Source organism: Nicotiana tomentosiformis, chromosome 1 (genome assembly GCF_000390325.3).
Source record: "Nicotiana tomentosiformis chromosome 1, ASM39032v3, whole genome shotgun sequence".
NCBI lineage: Eukaryota > Viridiplantae > Streptophyta > Magnoliopsida > Solanales > Solanaceae > Nicotiana > Nicotiana tomentosiformis.
This window is the reverse complement of record NC_090812.1, coordinates 56,359,900-56,380,978: the sequence shown is the minus strand read 5'-3', so window position 1 is coordinate 56,380,978 and position 21,079 is coordinate 56,359,900. Positions and strand designations below refer to the sequence as shown.

The 21,079-nt window shown below is 33.1% G+C and overlaps 1 protein-coding gene across 1 annotated transcript; it reads left to right on the top strand.

Annotated features, from left to right (window-relative positions):
• The first annotated feature begins 16,169 nt into the window (after positions 1–16,169).
• On the top strand, positions 16,170–17,609 carry LOC104115717 (zinc finger protein ZAT9-like). The gene has a single exon (XM_009626406.4). It carries the CDS (start codon positions 16,355–16,357, stop codon positions 17,351–17,353), a length of 999 nt encoding a protein of 332 aa, XP_009624701.1. The 5' UTR covers positions 16,170–16,354; the 3' UTR covers positions 17,354–17,609.
• The last annotated feature ends 3,470 nt before the right edge of the window (positions 17,610–21,079 follow it).

The window sequence follows — 21,079 nt, the reverse complement described above, 5'->3', positions numbered from 1 at the left end:
AACAGCCACGGGAGAAACTCCATTTTCGCTTGTGTACAGTTCAGAAGCTTTAATCCCAGTTGAAATAGGAGAACCAAGCATGAGATTCACATTGGCAACGGAAGAGTCGAATGATGAGGAGTTAAGAACAAACTTGGACTTACTCGAACAAAGAAGAGAAACAGCTCTAATACGAATGGCAGCACAAAAGCAAATCATAGGACGATACTACAATAGAAAGGCTCACCTCAGGTACTTCAAAATTGGGGACTTCGTTCTTAAAAAGGTTTTTCAATCAACGAAAACAACCGGAGCAAGAAAGTTAAATCCAAATTGGGAAGGACCCTATAAAGTTCGAGGTACTGCTGGAAAAGGTGCCTACGAGTTAGAAACCATGGATGGCAAGGTTTTACCCTCGAGTTGGAATGTTGTTCATTTAAAGAAATACTATTTCTGAGCAAAAGAAATACCCACGGTCAGGTATCGTTCAATTACGATTTTTATTTTGTACAGTTAAAATTATACTAACAATTTTAGATGATAGGCAAAAAACTAACCCACACCAAATGATGATATTAGACCTGAAGGACACGCGGAAGCAAAATTATTTCTGGTCTAGGATTGCAACCTTTCTGATGGAAATATAAAGGGTTAAGCAGTCATCATCTATATTATATATACCTCCGAGTCCCGTATGTTTTTCCTTTTCAGGAAATGGACTACATGGTACATGGAAGGAATAATCAAGTGCTCGAGATTTCATACTTCAAAGCTCAAACACTTGGGGGACTATATATATATATATATATATATATATATTTCATACTTCAAAGCTCAAACACTTGGGGGACTATATATATACATATAAGGAAGGCAAAGAAGACTGGAAAAGTCAGAATTCAAGTCAAGCCTATGATCTACCCAACAAATCGAAAGTTAAGAGCAAAATCAAGAGCCAAAAATGCAAGCCTGATTCAAAAACCTCTGAAGAATACACTCGTGGATGTAAATTCCAAAATCTTACGAATGTTTAGGTTAAAGGCAATATTTAGTCATGGGTTACAATATATACCCTTGAATTTTACAATATCTGTTATAAAGAAAACAGTTACGAAAGAGTTATAGATGATACTTGAATACATGTAAAGTATTATACAATTTGAAAGTTCGAATGATAAAAAACTTCCTCAAAGTTATTCAAAGAAACGTGTGTATTCCTATTTCTTCTTTCGTATGTTTACACAATTATGAAGTTGAGACGTCTTCTTCATTAAGTATCGTTTATAAAAGGGCCCTATTTTATAATTCGTGCCTGTTCAAAAAGTCACGGAGTATTGAAGAATTTTTAAATGTAGAGTAGAACAGAAACTCAAAATGAAATATTATATAAACCCGATTAAAACTAAGTGTAAACTTAGTTCAAACCAAAGTATTTGATATTAAACCCCAAAATAGATCAGGGGTAAAGCTTGCCAACCATTCCACAAATAAAAAAAAACACAATAAACTTTCCAAACACAAGTTCACTATGGGGCAGATTCTAAAGTAGTACTATCAGCAGCGGGAGAAATCAAGATGGCATCATCAGCAGCAACAGAAGGTTCGACTTGAGCAGGAGAGATTTGAACACCTTCACCAGAAGTAAGTTCTTCACCCTCGGGAATGCCGAGCTCAGGTGAAGAAAAGTTTTGACTCTGTTGAGATTTTTCAATGGTTTCCTTAGTTTTTGCAATCTCAGCAGTCAAGTCGAAACCATCCTGGTTAGCCTCCATCAAAGTCTCGAGGTGCGTGTTCAAGAAAGCCCAGCTTACATCAAGAGTTGATTTATCCTCAAGGGCTCATAATCCCTCTCTCATTGTTCAATTTCGGCCTCCAACTCTGCTTTTTCAGTCAAAGCAGCATCATATGAAGTTTGTAAAGGGGCAAGTGATCTCTCTAAGAACTGGATCTTATTAGAAGATGCAGGGAGGTCTTCTTGAGCCTGAGTGAGCATTTGAACAAGCTCGCCGGCATAGACTTCCTTCTAATTAAGCAGTTCTTTTAGACCCCTAATTTCCTCAGTAGCTTTAGAAAGCTTCCCGGCAAATGAAGACTCAAGGAGGTCTTTATCCTTGCCCACTTGACTGGAAGAGGCTTTTTCAATCGCCAATTCTGCTGCCATCATTTTCACTTGTTGTTCCAAAGCACACTTTTCCTCATCTAAAACTTCTTTTTCTAACTGAAGGCCTTCAAATTATTCTTTCCAGTTGTCCGCCTCCGTATGATAGTCGTTGACTAACTGCTCAGTATGGACAATTCTCTTCATCAGCTTTGTGCCTATTAGGTTGATCTACAAAAGAAAGGGAAGAAGTGATTATCAAACAAAGATAAAGAAATCACATGCAAAATAAAAGGCTAAGGCTTATACCTTTAAAGATGAATGGACAATGTCATTCATCCATGCCAAAGAGCCATGGTTTTCCAATTTAGACTTCTCAACTGGGCCAATCAGCGGTTTTAGCCATACATCAGCTTGGCCAGACTTTTTCAAAAGATTACCATCCTCGGAGACATCAATGGTAACTTTTTTCATCATCTTACTGCTACTGGAAGAACCAACTTCAACATGAGAAGTGGTAGCAATAGGGATAGTTAAGGAAGTAAAAATAGCCACGAGAGGAGAAATGGCAGCAATAACATGCGCGGGAAACTGAGAACCAATAGGAACAGACACTGGAAAGGAGGCAAGGGGTGCTTCATCAGAAACTAAGCCAAAATCATCGCTATCAAACCCATAGGAAAATAATTGCTCTGTAGAGTTACGAGGTGCAGTAATCATCTCTTCATCAAAGCTCACCAAAGTGGCACTTTCAGGCTCATTCACGGGAACTGAACTTGGAGGAGGAGTGGCTTCATCATCCGAAACAACACGTCTCTTAGCCCGAGGCTTACGCACTAAAAAGCCCTCCTCTCGTTCCTCTTCACCCTCAGAAACATGAGCTTTATCTGCTTTTCTCTTTGATGAAGAACTCAAAATCATCTCTTGAGCCATGGACAAAGAAAGTCTTGATGAAGTAATAGACGCGGCACTAATACCCCATATGGGAAACCCTAGCAGAAGAAGAAGTTAGTAAATCTCCAAATAAATATGAAAGAAAGGTAAAAAGTTAAAGGGGAGCATACCATGAGTTTTAACTTCCAACCAAACCTATGAGAAAGGTATTTCCAAGACTTTCCTTCCATAGGAGCAACCGATAATAATTTTTCTACCCAAGCACGGAAGGTTGGTATTTCTTCAACAACTTCCATGGTTGCTAAAAAGAAAAAACAATAGCCACAGGATCGTAAGTTTCTTCTTCCTTCATTAGAGTTACGAGGTGCGGCAATCATCACTTTCAGGCTCATTCACGGGAACTAAACTTGGAGGAGGAGTGGCTTCATCATCCGAAACAACTCGTCTCCTAGCCCGAGGCTTACGCACTAAAGAGCCTCCTCTCGTTCCTCTTCACCCTCAGAAACATGAGCTCTCTCTGCTTTTCTCTTTGATGAAGAACTCAAAATCATCTCTTGAGCCATGGACAAAGAAAGTCTTGATGAAGTAATAGACGCGGCACTAACACCCCGTATGGGAAACCCTAGCAGAAGAAGAAGTTAGTAAATCTCCAAATTAATATGAAAGAAAGGTAGAAAGTTAAAGGGGAGCATACCATGAGTTTTAACTTTCCAACCAAACCTATGAGAAAGGTATTTCCAAGACCTTCCTTCCATAGGAGCAACCGACAATAATTTTTCTACCCAAGCACGGAAGTCTGGTATTTCTTCAACAACTTCCATGGTTGCTAAAAAGAACAATAGCCACGGGATTGTAAGTTTCTTCTTCCTTCATAAAAGAGAAGAAAGATATCTAAAAAACTTACGTGCAAAGTTCCATTTTTCTGGAAAAGGCATGTTCTCTTCACCCACTAAATCACTTGTGGGAGCAGCAACAAAACGGGCATACCAGCCACGATCTTTATCATCTTCAGGCCTAACCAAATCCCTTTTACTCCTAGCTACGAGAGTAAACACCCCTGAACGAAACAACTTAGGAGAATAAAGATGCAACAAGTGTTGAAAGGTGAAGGGTAAAGAGGCCGAATTAGCCAGGTATCTTAAACATGCAACAGCTCTCCATACAATAGGACCAATCTGTCCTAAGCAAACGTTAAAGAAACGGCAAAATTCTATGATGGCTGGGTCAATAGGTGGTCTAAAACCTAACGTAAAAGAATATGTGTAAACGAAAGAGTAACCAACTTGAAACGAAGTAATCATTTGGTTTGGACCAGGAACTAAAATTGGAAAGTCAAAAGTCCAAATGGCATTCTCTTCGCACAAGAGAAATCAAACCCTTAGTAATCTTGGAAGGATAAACATTGGCACGATCATGGGAAGTCATAGAAGTAACTTGATTTCTAATTGATCCACGATCAGTAGAGAAAGAAAATTCTGCAGGAATAATTTCATCAGTTGTTGGTTCTCGAATAGGTTAACTCGAATCCCTATTTCTAGCAGAAGATCTATGAGTTGAAGAAGCCCTAGTTCTAGAAGAAGAAAGGGTAGCAATGTTAGTTTGAGAAGTAGAACCACGAATGGATATAGATCCTAAACTACGTAATCTACCGCCTCTTCTACTCCTAACAGGAGCAGTTGAAAGGGGAAGTTCATCTATAATTACTACTCTGCGAGGATCGGGGTTTGATGAAGAAATGGTTATACGAGAAAATAATGCGTGCTGAAGAACAAGAACGATTAAAGAAGAAGAACACTGTAGATTGAAGGTTTTGTGAAACTAAAAGTGAATGATGCAGCCGCAAGAAAGCCTTAAAAACCGCTGAAGAATCGTAGACCCAATCGACGAAGGTCACGTAGCACATACATTAAATGGAAGTGACATGCGAAGTGATGGTTCTGAAAAAAATGCAATGATATATGGGAAACGGCAGCAAACTATTCCCGCCATAAATACATGCCACTTCCCAAATATTCCATTGCAGAATATTCGGCAAGTGGGGGGACTATCTGTATTGGTAAAAAATAAATATTACACGTGAAATTATATGAGGATGACAGGGCAAGATACATGGATTACTAAGAAGATGACAACTGGAGTGTCGCAATAAAAGAGTTACGATTTACAATAGGTACGAGCAAATCACTCACGAGATGAAAAGGTACGGTTGTCCGAGCCTAAATTATTCAGTGAAGAGACACATGTAGGATGAATCAAGACAGTAAAGAGGGAAGATTCATGAACCTCAAATTAATGTGGAAGAAGAATCGAAACCGTTACAGAATCTTCATGAACAGTTACGGTTGCCAATTATAACGTTTCATTAATGTCATTAATGCTCATAATGATTCTGTCATAAAAGGGAAGAAACGTTATATTTGTATATTCCTATACAAGGGAAGGGAATTTCACTTGTAAGGACACGTTCTGATGAACATTGAAATATAATTACTTTCTTGTGCTTTCTATTGATTACTTTGCCATTTTTTATTCCGATTTTCTTTCTTATATTTAAGAAAATATTGAATTTCTTGATTATCAGTAACCCGAGTACTTCTAAAAATAAGTTTTGACTGAGAATCTACTTCTTTGGTTAAACAAGGGTGAATGAAAATCAACAAGATCAGCCAACGAGATGAGCTTTGGTGAGTTGACAAGCTTTGAGAGTTTGAGGTGTTACAATTTTGAAGTATTGAACTTTTGTTTCCTAAAACTATAAACTTTGCTTATACTTGCTTATCATGAATTTATATGTACGTGTAATTATGTTAAATTTAGAACTCTCACGTCGTATTTTGTTATCGAATAAGTGGTGAAGCCACATACTTCCAAATATGTCAATTTGACACTCATTCGTCAGAAAATTATATTGTTTAAATAGGTAAAAAAATATTTTTTATCAATATATATTATGTATTAAATTCCTTTGACTTATTCGCATATTTACTTCTTCAAATTTTGATATCCCTTAACAAAACATTCTGACTCCGCTATCGGTCTCAATAGTTGCAAACTCATCGTATTTTATTATTGAGCAATTCGCGCGGCAATATGAATATCAAAATTTACTCATCAAAAAGTTTCTTAGAATGGTGAAAAGCTTTTTATGAAAAATATTTTCCGAAAACCCCTTATGCTACATTTAAGATAAAAGCAAAACAATGACAGTTTGGACTTTGGCAACCTTTTTATCTTCTTGTAGACTCTTCTTATTGTCCACTCAAAACAAAAGAAAAGAAAAAGTATCACATCGATCTGATCATCTTGACAGACTCTGCCCATGAAAAGTCTTTTAAGTCCTCAAGGATTTTCGCAAATATCAATTATAGTTTTTTTTTTCTTTCTGTAGACTCAAATAATCGACAACACCAATAGTGTTCGGGGTTAATTTCACTGATAGTCATCCAACTTATCATTTATTTCACAAAAGTCACTTAACTATTTTTCATCACTTAAAAGTTACTAAACTTTACCTTTATAACTTAAAAGTCAGTCTAGTTCAAAACCTATAAAATATCCTATAAAAATATGACATGACATTAAATTTAATTAAAAAATCTAATTATATTGCCACATAAGCTTAGATAGACCGTACCCAATTTAGACCCATTTCATCCACAATTCGATTTGACCCATAACCCAAATGAGTTTTAATATTTTGACCATTAGAAGGAAAAGAAGAGAACAATTATTTTGTGCTAAAAATATCTTACTTTATTTGGTACGTAATAACCTTAATACCACCACCTATAATTTCATTAAAATATGAACAGAACTAGCATAGAACCAGTTTTTGCATCCTTCATATCATTTTATAATTTTTCATGAAGTTAAAATACTACCATATCAATCTCACATAACAATTAAATGTATCACTAACAGACAAGAACAACAAGCTAATAAGAACCTATTTTCACAAATTACTATTCCATTAAAGTCAAAATATTGCTTATTAAGCAATACTAACAGACAAAAAAATTGCTGAGTAAGAAACACCCACAATAAAATTATATAGTAGAAATTGTCAATACACACCGCAATCGTAGACAACCTATAGCGATAATTTGGACAAAAGAAAGAGACAACGTATGTGTCATTGACCGTAAATGTACAACCAAAACCTAAAAGATAAATTCAAAAGACCTAATTTTTCTTAAATTTCTTAGAATTCTTTTCTACAAAGTAACCACAAAATCAAAGTGTTAGTCTAGTTAATTGTTCAAATATTAATAATCCATTTTGGTTATAGGTCAAATCGGGCTGAGAAAGAAATAGGTCTAACTTAGATATGATCTATTTAAGCTTATGTGGCATTATTGTTAGATTTTTTAATTAAATATAATGTCATGTCATATTTATTATTGGATATTTTGTAGGTTTTGAATCAGAATAATTTTTAAGTTACAAAGGTAAAATTGAGTAACTTTTTAAGTGATGAAAAATAATTATTTAACTTTTGTGAATTAAATGATAAATTGAATGAAAATAAGAGCAACTTTCTAGCGTACAATAACGATAATACACGAAATGATCGAATCACCGCACTTAATGCGAAGCTGAAGTGACACTTCAAAAATTCTTCTTTAATTTCTCCTTAATAGTTGCAAGGGTATCTATTTTATTGGGGTAATTTCACGAGTAGACATCTACTCCCATTTAATTTACTCCACTAAATTCATAAAACTAATTTTGTAACGGAAAAGTATCTCAAACATACTTATATAGTATATCAAGCTACCTATTAATGTTGTCATAGACATCTACATATAGAAAGTTTCTCCCCTTTTTTTTTATAGCAGATGTGGTTGCAACGTATATCTGGAGTAAGTCAAATACTTTACTTAGTTGATGGAAGAATTATAAAAGCTTTATTTAATTTTACATTCCTTTTGACTTATAACATCCTTATTCCAAACAGTTGTTTAGAACATATATCCAGCGAGTCATGGAACTGATTTTTAGACATTATTTTATCCTACCATCTGTACGTTTCTCTTACTAATAAAATAAAATATTTCCCTAGCAAGCCAAGATTATAAAAAAAATTAATTTCTCTCACGAGGTCTTAGTTTTTATCATCTTTCTTTTTTTATCACCTTATTTTTATTACCTTCTTCCCAGAGAGAAATAGAGAAAGTCACGCTTGAAATACATACAATCAAACTTGTGGTGAAGGGTAATATACTTACTTCCTAATTGTGAGGTGTTAATCAATAGTCAATACCACTACTTAACAAATTTCTAAGAATATTGAATTGGTCTCCAACTCCCTCAACCCCACTTTGGAGTTTGGAGAAGACAATCACCTCTAGTACAAATTCTCTCTATATTAAATACATGTATATATGTATTTGTTTTAAAGGAATTGATGAAATCATCGGTAGGGATTGAGCCAAGATTTCAACTTTATGGGTTTTGGATTTTAGACGATGATTTCAAGTGCTAATAATTGGATTCTAAATTTAATATTTATACATATTTAATAAAAAAAAACTTAACACAAATTAAATATACGATTTAAACAAAAGCTATTGGGTTCTTCCAGTAGCGAGACTTCTAGCTCCGCCGCTGATCATTGGGTTTTATTCATTTTTAGCAAAACATACACTAAGCTTAGCAAACACAGAATGTGCAGAACATAAGCTATACTGGTTTACCTCTCTATTACCATTTCCTGGCAGTCACTAGCCTTATTTTACGGTTCATGCTTCATACGTTAAATGAGTTACCCTATAAAGATTCAAGTTAGTTAAGTAGGTTACTTAATTAACCAAGTTGTATAGTATGTTTAGAAGTAAAGTGTTACCCTATAAAGATTCAAGTTAGTTAAGTAGGTTACTTAATTAACCAAGTTGTATAGTATGTTTAGAAGTAAAGTGTTACCCTATAAAGATTCAAGTTAGTTAAGTAGGTTACTTAATTAACCAAGTTGTATAGTATGTTTAGAAGTAAAGTTGTCTTACTCTTAGAATGAGCGAAAACTTGCTAGCTTAATTGATGAAGTTATAAACTATGATTGAACTCATAGCAAATTCACCTTAGATTTGAACAATTTTGAAAAAATCTCGAATATCCCATAAACTCTTGGAATATTCACAAAGAGATCAATATATGGCTGGATACTCCTTAATAATCAAATAGTTCAAGAAGACCCACAACATCCTTTAATGAAGACATCCTTTCGTGAAAATTAAATACATCCCAATGAAGTCTACATTATCCTACGTTTGATAAACGTGCTGCTCTAGCCCTCGAATCACGAATATAAGCAGGAAAAAAGAATCAAGGGAGAAACAGAATTGTACCCATACAAAAATTCATCAATAAAATTATTTTTCTTTAAAAAAAATAATTTTGAAATGAGAAAAATTAAGAACTGTAGGTTTGAAGTAAATACTCAACCACTTACAAAGATTAGGTGAAAAGGCAACACCTTTGAAGAAATGTAGGTGATACTCATGAATTTGCAGATACTTTCTAAAATAGTAATTTGAGAATATGAATTATTTCTACTTTGACATGTCAAGAAGGTTGACTATTTGTAAGTAACTAATACTATAAATCTAGAGTTAATCCCCTCTACGTACATTTTGAATAGGTCAAGAAAAATTAACCTCTCTTTCCCTCAAATTCAACGTCAAAGTGAGAGTCTTGGAAGAAAAAATGACCCGCAATTACTATGGATAATGACAGATGTTATTTCGACAATAAAAGAAAATTAGGCAATATTGGAATCCTTACATCCCTTATTTCTCCTTTGCCTTTCTTTGAATTTTAAACTCGCATCTGCTTTATTATGATTTTGAGTTTTCCCTACCTTGTGTATTTCTTGCTTTTTTTTTATTCTCATATAATTCCTATTAATTGTACTTTATTTTCCAGTGACATAACTTGGAGCCCGTTTGGACATAAGAATTTTTTTCTTTTTTTCGATTTTTTTTTTCAAAACAAGTTTGGTTATGAAAATTTTACATTTTTTTCAAATCCAACTTGAAAATGCATTTTCGAATTTGAAAAAATGCTAAGAATCAGTTTTTCAATTGAAATATTGGAAAGTTGATATTTTCAAGTTTTACAAATTTATCCTATATTTTTTAAATTTATAAAAGGACCTCAATTAGTTATTAAACCTAGGTAACACCTACAAGGCTACAACTACCCCTCATCTTATTGAGTGGCCTTGGACTATATTTTGATATCCACCGTTGAAATCTACAATTTATACTTTTACCTGAAAGGGCCACTATAATTTCTAGTAGAGATTGTTCGTACAGTTAAACAATCAGCATATGTGATTGTTTGTTTCAAGTAGGATAATCAAGTCATGATGATTTTGATATTTTTTACAAATTGTGGGGTATAAATCATGTTTCATGATTTTGAAAAAAGTACATCTAAATATGTTGCAAAAATTATAACCAAACACAAGTTCATCTTCAAATCAAACTTTAGTAAAATTTCAAATTTGAAAAAAAATCTTGAGATCAAAAGGACCGATATCATGATTTTGTTCCTATTGGAGAAATAAGCCCAGCAAAATAGTACAAAACCAGAATAAGTTTTCCCCTATCAGACTGTCCAATAAACATGCATAACTACATATTCTATAACTTTAGCAGAGTAGCGCAGGCCAGAGCCTTCTTTGCTCTTTTTTGACTTCAAAATGTAACTTTTCTTGGCCTAAAATTTAGCAGAGGAAATTCTTCTTCTTTTTTTCCACTTGCTTTTACCTTTGGATTAGTGTATAGCCCGTGCCTTTCCACTCTATAAAAGCCTTACTTTCCTTTTCTCTTTCAGTTAATTAGGTTCAAGAATAGTTCCCTGTTGAATTTAGACTCGTGATCGATAAGTGACCTACTTAAAACACAACACAAAATTATTGTTCGCTAGTCAAAGACAATAGACATTTGTGGTCTGGCCCTTCTCCGGACCCCGCGCATAGCGGGAGTTTAGTGCACCGAGCTCCCCTTTTTTTTAGTCAAAGACAGTATAGTTTAATTATCGTCTTCATAGAGATTGGATTTAAACAATGTTCGAGTAATTTTTGGCTTATTTGCTTTTGATGATGATCAACACTTGATTTAGAGTGATTACTACTACAATTAACGACTAAATTAAGATTATTATAATTAGACCTGATCACAGAGAATGAGAGTTGAACCAAAATGGTTTGTAAATAATATGAGAAATAAGGGTGGCGACAAAATAGGTGTAAGATAGCTATTCGGGATCTAACTCTATTTAAATTCAATTCTAATGTTCTAATGAATTCTCACGAATTCACTCGATAATTAGCTTAAACGTAAGGTCAAGATTCCTCTCTCGACTAAATCTGAACTCTACAAAATAAACTAATATAAAATACTATAAAGATATGCAAGAACACGTTAATGGACCAGTCTTTAGGAAAACGTCTCTTGAATTTTCTCCTAACATGGTTTAATCAATAATTCAAGAAGCTCTCTCGATTACTTAGAAGAATTACTTAATTAAATTAAACCAAATAATGTAGAATTAATCACCAAAATATTCCTCTTTCGATTAAAAAAACTGGTGAACAAATTCGCAATCAATTCAAAGCACCATAAACGAATTCATGCAATTAAATTAGAGTTAAATCTACAACCAACACTCAAAATATCATATTCGTCAAAACCCTAGGGAAGAACTACTCCATCGATATGGAGAAAGTCATCACAAATAAGTTTAAGAACATAGAAAACATCAAAGACAATTTTACGATACAAACTCTCGTATTGCACCGATTATTGGCAAGAGAATTGATGAAAATCTTGTGTCTTCAAGTTGTGGTAGCTCTCCGAAACTCTCCTTGGTCGAATCCCTTCAAAAATATATTTTTGATATATTTATACCATGTAGAAGCGGTCCTATAGGAAACTACCCTTCCCATGTCGAAACATAAAAAAAACTCTAAGAAATTGGTACATGCGCCCTACGCTGTGCCATGCACTGTGGTAGTGGGGAAGTTCAGATAGCAGTTTCTAACATGCGGCAGCAAAATACACTCTGTGCCCGAGGCAACTATGTAACTTTTCTAGAGTAAATTATTTTCTCCGCTTTTTGATATTTAGACTTGGTCCTCGACTCCCGACGCGATCCCGATTTAATTTCTTGAACTTTTACTCAGATTTTAAAGTCCCAAATTGTTCGATTTAACTCCAGATTATCTTTTCAATTCGGAATCACTTCCTACAAGGCAAAGAACACGTAATAAGTGTAATTTACTATCTTTTAAGCTCAAACCCACGTAAAGTGCAGTAATTAGAGTGCAAAACGCGGCAAAAATTCGGGTTTCTAGCCTACCATCAATAAGTGTACGTAATTAGGCTTGGCAATTAAGAAAACGACAAAGGGCCAAATATACCCCTCTACTTTCGAAAATAGTCTAAGAATATCCCTCGTTATACTATTGGGTTATCTATACCCCTACAATCATACTTTGGGTTCAAATATACCCCTCATTTAAATAAAGGGACACGTGTCATCGTCATGTTGGTCAATTCTAAATATCTCCTAATTAATTAAAAAGACTCATTACCCATACCCGAAAAATATATTTTTTTGTAAAAACTGAAAAAAACTAAATTCTTTTTTTTTTACAAAAAACTGAAAAAAACGAAAATATTTTTTTTTCTACAAAAAAACTGAAAAATATTTTCTAAAACAATATTTTGGTAAAAACTGGAAACAAAAATTGAACACCAATTTTCTAAAGCAATTAAAAACTGAAAAAAACTGAAATATTTTTAACTAAAAACTGAAAGAAAAAAAAAGAAGAAAATATTTGTTTTTTCAGTTTTTAAAAAAATATTGCTTTAGAAAATTACTTTTTAATTTTTTTTTCAGTTTTTACAAAAATATTATTTTAGAAAATATTTTTCAGCTTTTTTAAAGCAGTTTTTTTGTAAAAAACTGGAAAAAAAATATTTTCATTTTTTTTAGTTTTTAGTAAAAAACAATTCAGTTTTTTCCAGTTTTTACAAAAAATATTGCTTTAGAAAATTAATTTTCAGCTTCTCTGTTTTTTCAGTTTTTACAAAAACATTATTTTAGAAAAAAAAATCAGTTTTTTCTAAAGCAGTTTTTTTGTAAAAACTGAAGAAAAAAAATATTTTCGTATTTTTCAGTTTTTAGTAAAAATAATTTCATTTTTTTCTAATTTTTACAAAAAAGAATTTCTTTAAAAAATTATTTTTCGGGTATGGGTAATGGGTCTTTTTAATTAATTAGGAGATATTTAGAATTGACCAACATGACGATGACACGTGTCCCTCCGTTTAAATGAGGGGTATATTTGAACCCAAAGTATGATTGCAAGGGTATAAATAACATAATAGTATAACGAGGGGTATTCTTAGACCATTTTCGAAAGTAGAGAGATATATTTGGCCTTTCGCCGTTAAGAAAATGAAACCAAGACACGTTCTTATTTTAAAAACATGGCACTTTACATATTATCACAAAACAGACGAGATAACCACCAAAGCAGGGGCTATTTTTAAATTTTCAGCATAAATATCCTTATAAAATATTCATATTTAAAATACGGATAAAACGAACCTCATGCATTATCTACAACACATATATGACTAAACGAATGATTGAAATATCCCAAGAATAATTTAGGCACAAGCAAAAAATTCAACAAAGACTATATAGAAGAAATTTATTAAACTAGAGAGAGAACGTGGTAGGAGGCTTTTTCACAACTCATAAACTCTTGAATCTCTCTATATCATAGTTACCTCTCTACAATAGAAAATATGTAGTAGCACCCCTATTTATAATACTATAAACCAAATTTAACTAGACTAACAAAACCTATTCCAATATGAATTTGATAAATAAAACATAACTAGACATGAATTAAGTAACCTAGTAAATACCAAATCCTAGACAATTTAGGAATAATAATTAATCTTGGTTTAATTTCTAACACTAAAGTCACATAAACATGCTCCCCTCTCTATTTAGTGATCTTAAATTTTATATTTTAATTACATGGAGTTGAAAAATATAATTAAATCATCTCATTATAGATATTGATGCTCAAAAGTATTTTTGAAAAAAAATGGTAAACACAAACTTTATAATACCAACAAAAGCAATTCTTAAATAACTTATTCAAACGCAAACTACTACTTTTTAAAAGCACATTTTTGGAATAACATTTGTGAAAAAAAAAACCTTTTCAAAATTAACACATTTTAAAAGTTTAGCCAAACAAAACTCAAAACAATATTTCTGGTATGTTTTAACTCTTCTTGTTAAAAATTCTCTTTTGAGGAGTAGCCAATTCTCAAGCAAACTAAGTTTCGAAAGAGGGCAAAGACAAAAGTGAATAATCAACGAAAACATAATTACATTTACAGTAACTAATAGAAAATTAAGCGTGTTGAAATGGGGATCTAACAAAAAAGCAAATACACAGACTAAGTCCATTATTTTGCCCTAACAAAACGGCACTTAATTTCCTAAAAAACTCCTTTCTTAATGGAAAGGGGACAACTAGTTAGTTCCTCCCTCATTTCCCCTACCCCAACTATTTATCCCCCATTAGACAATTCAACCCAAGATCCTTAATTAAAGGGCATAATTTATTTTCCCAAGTAGCAACTTTTTATTAATCACAACATTAATTATTCCCCTTCTAACTAATAAAAAAGAAAAAAAGAATGAAAATTTACAAGGTGAATTAAATAAGCTAACACACTATTGGTATGTCCAGCCAGTACCATGCCAAAATCTTTCCTTTCTCCTAGCCCTTATACTGGAATTATTTTTTTCAACAAATTGTCCCCTCAATTCTTTATATTTTTATTTTTAATAAACGTGTCACTCCGACTATTCTTGCAGTGTCCCTTTGTAATTTTGATAAATATATTTTGAGACAGTTGATAAGAATACATAGATAGAGAAAATATAGGGTATAAAATATGTCCTAAAATTCATTCTAGACAAGAATATTTTCCGTTACATCAAATAAAAAGGAAGAAAAAAAATGGAGTGCACAAACAAGTATTCTTATTGGTCTGTCAATTTTTATTTTGCTCATAGCTTGTTAGATTAATCCGTAAAGCTTCTGTTTACAAATAGAAAGGGCCCCTGGTCCACATCGTATTTTATTATGATATGTCGTTACAACAACCCAGCAGTTTTCTTCACTGATTTAAGTAAAGATTAAACCTTAATTTATTCTAGTAACCTCCTATCTTGTTCCCATTTTGCCCTACCTTGTTCATTAATGCGAAAAGCACATAAATTTAAGTTTTATCCACTAATAGTAAAAGAAAATTTACACCTTGGTGTAATTTGACTGAATTTAACATGTTACTAAGCACTCTTCTTGGGACGAGTTTAAATTTTATACACTAACATTCATACATTTTGTTTAATACACCCTCCATTCTGAATTATGTGATGGTATTCGAATTTGAGAGTTAAATAAAATATTTGTTGACTACAATTTTTTCAAAAGCCTTTTAAATATTTTAAATTTTAATTATTGTAGTTTACAGCACTTTTACGTTGTTTACAAATATGTAAATTTTATTTTAGAAAGCTGAAAGATTTTATATTCAAATACACAGTCAAATTTAAGAAGTTGAAATCTAGAAAAGTGAAAAGTATCACATAAATAAATTAAGACACAAGAAGTACTATATAATTAAGTTGACATACAAAAATGTGTGACTCTTCAAAATAAACTTGATATGGATACATGTAACTAGGTCAATAACCTACTATAGTTGGTTAAGTTGCACTAAAACTTAAAAAACAAATTACATAGGCCATGTATATAACTTAATTCATATGACTAGTAATTATTTCGTTAGTAAAGTAATTGTTGTATGTCGAAGAAAAAAGTAATTTTTGTAAATTTCTATTAGGGATAAATACACCAAATAAGAAAGAAAAAAAAAAGGAACTGATTCATAAGGGCTGTTTGGGGAATGTAGAAATGGGATGGAAATAAATGCAAAAGTCGCATGTTACATGTCCTTGCCATTCACTCTCTCTGCCTTCATGCATACGCTTTAATTGAACCCTTTTTCTTTTCCTCTCTATTAATTACCTTTTGCCGTTTTAAGAAACAAAAATTACTCCTCCAATTGAATCCAAATCTAATTTAACAAATATTAAAAATCAGATTTTATATATAGTAGTCTTAAAAATATTTCCATTTGTATCTATCTGTTGGTGGAGGAATGCTTGTTACCTACTCCTTTATAGCTTCTCCACTCTCTACAAAACACACACACACACAGAGAAAGTGCAAAAAAGTAAAGAAGAAAAATCTCTCAAAGTTAGTTTCTCTGTGTAATGGAGAAACACAAGACATGTAAACTCTGCTCAAGAAAGTTTGCTAATGGTAGAGCTTTAGGTGGGCATATGAGATCTCATATGATGAATCTTTACATACAACAACAGCAAAAACAGCAGCAAATCAGTGAAGAAACTGAGTCAATTCCATCATCTTCTTGGTCTTCAGAAGAAGAGAATGGAGAAAAATGCAAAATCTTGAATCTTTCCGACTTCTCTGGAGAAGAAGCTGCTGATGACTCAGTTGTTCTTCCAGATAAAGAAAGTGAAACCGAGTCATCAAAAAACCCAACTCGTTCAAGAAGATCCAAAAGGGTTAGGAAATCAAGTATCATAAATCCCAATTTTGTTAAGGTTACAGAGTACTACTCATCATTGGTTGAAACAGAGCCAGTTAGTTCAATCTCAGAGACTTCACCTGAAGAAGATGTTGCACATTGTTTGATGATGTTATCTAAAGACAAATGGATTAAAGAACAAGTTGATCATTACTCTGATGATGAAGAAGAAGAAGAAGAATGTAAAGAGGAAAATTCTGGAGTACAAGTTAAAGTAATTACCAAGAACAGAGGTAGAGGTAAGTATAGGTGTGAAACATGTAACAAAAATTTTCGATCTTATCAAGCATTAGGAGGACACAGAGCAAGTCATAAGAAGATTAAAGTTTCAAGTTATAATAATGAAGTGGTGGAAAATGTAGGAGTAATTGAAGAAAAAATACATGAATGTCCTGTTTGTTACAGAGTTTTTTCATCAGGGCAAGCTTTAGGTGGACATAAGAGATCACATGCTATTGGTGTTTCAACAGCAGCAGCAAATATTAGTGTTCCTGTTTTTATTCCTACTGCTGCAAAATTAGAATTTTCAAGAAATGGTGGAAGTTTAATAGATCTTAATCTACCTCCTCCAATGGAAGAATTAGATGATGAGATTATTAGCCAAGTTGAGGTTTCTGCAGTTTCTGATGATGCTGAATTTGTCAACCCCATTAAGCACTGAATTGAAAGGTAAAGTTTTGATCTTTTATTTTTTTTCTTTTTTTTTCTAAGGTTGTAGGAAAGGATTATGGATCTAAGTAAAATTTTCATGGGAAAATTGGGTTAATTTTCCATTAGCTTTTACTCATTCAATACTTTTGACTGTAATTCATATTTACTGTTGAGAGTTTTCTGTTAATGTAACAGCTAACATTTACTGATAAAGGTGACTACCAGATCACTTTCTTCAGTTTAGTTAATGACTTTAAATTCATTTTCACATTCTTCTTTTTTAGCTTACCTACAGTGTGGACTTTTAAAATTTAAAAAAAAAAAAAAAAAAAAAAAAACAGCAGCTACTGTAGTTAATGGTGCCTGTTTGAATTGCTGCTAATGGCCTAGTAGTGTTCCACCTGTTGAATTCAAGACAACCCCTTTTTTCTCTTTTTTAGGTCTTCAATTTCTATTTTCTTTTTTCCTTCTAATTGCATTTTCTTTAAATAACGTAGTAGTAGTAATAAAATACTTGGAGGTTTATATATAAAGAGTACTAGGTAAATTCCACCTGTGTACTAGGAGAAACAGCAACAAATTCTTTTTTTCTTACAAATCCTTTTTTTCTTCTTCTCTGTGTCACTGTCTGACTTCCCAACACTTGTCTGATACTCATCAATAGTTAGAACCTTACAGATCTGAAATACTTTTCTGAGAACACCAATGGTTCGCATTTGACTCAAAGGAGCTGAAGTTTGTTTCTTTGACTATATATCCTTATATAGTATGTAAAAACCTTTTAAAACTATCAATCTTATTTAACATGTTATAATGGACCATTTATCTTACTTTCAATGTTATTGAGTATAGGATGGTTATTTAAACGTATAAAAAATAATTCTTTTACACTATAAACGTATAGAATGTCCGTTGCACTAAGTTCCCGTTATACGCGGGTTTGTTATACGCAACTTTATCCTACATTTCTGCAAGAGATTGTTTTCACAACTCGAACCCGTGACCTCTTTATCACATGACAACAACTTTACCGGTTACGCCATGACTCCCCTTCGTATCAACGTATAGAAGTTAAACTGATTAAATTTTGATTGAACTACCCTTTTTCCTCAAGGGGAATATCTGTGAAAGAGGACAAAGAGAAAGTTAGAGAAAACCAATAGTGTTACTGAAAGAATATTGCTTGCTTGGTTTGGCATGACCCAAAGTATCTGGTTCATGCAGGTTTCTAGTGAGAGAAAGTACAAGGATATTTTATGTGTAGAGAGCTTTGTTATGTCATGAGAAGATAATAAATGGACCAGGGTTCCCTTTTCTTTGTTGGACAAAAACCTTTTTAATTACATGCGTTCCCCATTTCTTTTTCATAATTTTTTCTAGTGTTATAGAACATCTTATAATTTTCCCACATTAAAGATGAAAAGATAAGCAAAAGTTGTATGAAGAATAAAGTTTCCTATTAGTAAAAGAGTCTCATTAATGGACATTAAGGTTTTAGTTTTGCATGTAGTAACTGAACAATAACTCTTGTAAAAACTGAATAACTTAAGAATTTAATGAATATACTTTTGATTATTTGCACTTATTTTCGATACGTGCTACTAAAGTTGTTCCTGCGTTATTCAGATCTTAAGAATATTTAATTGTTGGAGTCAGGGTGGGAGATGAGGATATAATGGTTTGGCGGACCATGTTTGCCTCAATCCAATAAAATAAATGACAAATATTGATATACATGACACAATTTTTGTTAACAATCCGTATTACTATAGTATAATGTTACGAAGTAGTATATTTCTGTAATATAAAACAGAAACAAGTAAAACGGATAATTAGACAGAAACTGAAGATGGTTAGAAATCAAAATCAGTAAATATATTTCGGAATAAAATCGAATCCACTGAATACACAGTGTGTCCTTAAGGAAATTATTCCCCTCAAGTACCCGAGGTGCTGGAATATTATCCTCGCAGGATAGAACGATTTAACTCATCAAAATGTTGGTACCAAAAATACCGGTGACAGAGCGAACCACTTGAAGGCTGTAAACCACACTGGAATTTTAATTGTGCAGAACAAGGAGAAGAAGCTCAGAAAATTTCGTAAGGAAAGATTCTGGGATCAAGGCATATTTATAGCCATTTTCAAGCACAGTTTTTGAAAAGTTTACAAGAAACAGCCATGGCTGTTGGAATTAAAATAATTCGGGAAAGAAACGGACCGGATCGCATCACGGGTCCTGGTTTATTCCGAGTTGAATTTTCGTTAATTAATTAAATAATTGAAAGAAATTTTGTCAGAAAAGATTAATCAATCAATCTTTGACCAAATCCGAAGCCGAAGCCGAGCCGAGCGAGCGGCGACGATGACGGTGCGAGACTTACTTTCTTTCAAACTCATTTAACCCCAAAGGAAGTATTTCTCAATATAAGCATATCATTTTTTCTTTCCACCACCGATGAGGGATACTTGCTCTTTCCAAAGCAAAAGGGAGCTCACTTTCCCTTCACTTTCTTCCCTTAATTTCCCATTCACCAAACTTCAATCCCAACAATCTCCCACATGAATGGAGAATTGCTATAAGACAAAGGAATGCAAGGACGAGTATGTGATTTACATGCAAGGATTAAGTGCATCTAGATAAGTAGGTTTCCCTTTAAACTTTTCGTAGTGAACTTATATCGGATATACTCGATCAATCGGTAGATTTGATATCTTTGAACCATCGAGATTTGTTGTATACCTAGACAACATAAGTCACACAATCAACCCTTAACCATCTATGGTTCTCACGGTTGTGTTCGTTTCAGCCATGAACACCGCCTAATTTCATGAGTGCTTAGAGAATGGGCCTTTACTTTCATTCCCCTTGAAGCGGCTTACACTTCATACTCACATAGGTAATTTCTAAACGTGTAATCCTATAGACACACTATCTGGTCATTTCCTGCCAGAATTAGCAAATCATTAAGAAGATTTAAGCTTTATTGACTCATAAAAAAGTCTTAATGCTTTACCCTAATTTCTGAGCATTGCCTTCATCACGAGAATGAGTTGAGTTATTTGACAATGTTGAACCGTCATTCATAACTTTATTTGATCTCTTTGGACCTAGCTCTTTGGATTATCAATTTGCTAGGTAGAGTTACTGCCATGATGACTTGTCCTAGGCCTTAACAAGTAAATAAATTGAAACTAAATTTTTTCTAGTAGTAAGAACGTTACACCTTGCCGGATGTCATCTTTAGGAATATCTTCCCATAACTCTCAATTTTGGTTGTTGCAGTATTTCTCATGAAAAGCTCTTCTTCGGGACCGGCAGTAGAGTTAGTCGCAAATGCTTCTTTGACAGCACAAGCATGTCGAATGGCTCCAGAGTCAATCCACCACTCTTTCGGATTTCCAACTAGGTTGCATTTCGAAAGCATTGCACACAGATTATCAATGTTATCATTCTTCTCCACTATGTTGGCATGTCCCTTTTTCTTATCCTTTTTGGGAAGACGACAATCAAGGACTTAGTGACCAATTTTTCTGCAATTGTAGCAGTTGCCCTTGAATTTTTTCTTGTTCTGCTTCGTAGTCTGTCCAAAAGACCTCTTCCTTTTCTTACTTTTTGGAGTAATCTTCTCAACGATATTAGCTCCCATAATCGTTGAATTTTCACGAGACTTCTTCTCGGCTGTTTTGTTATCTTTCTCAATCTTGAGACGAATCACAAGATCTTCCAACTTCA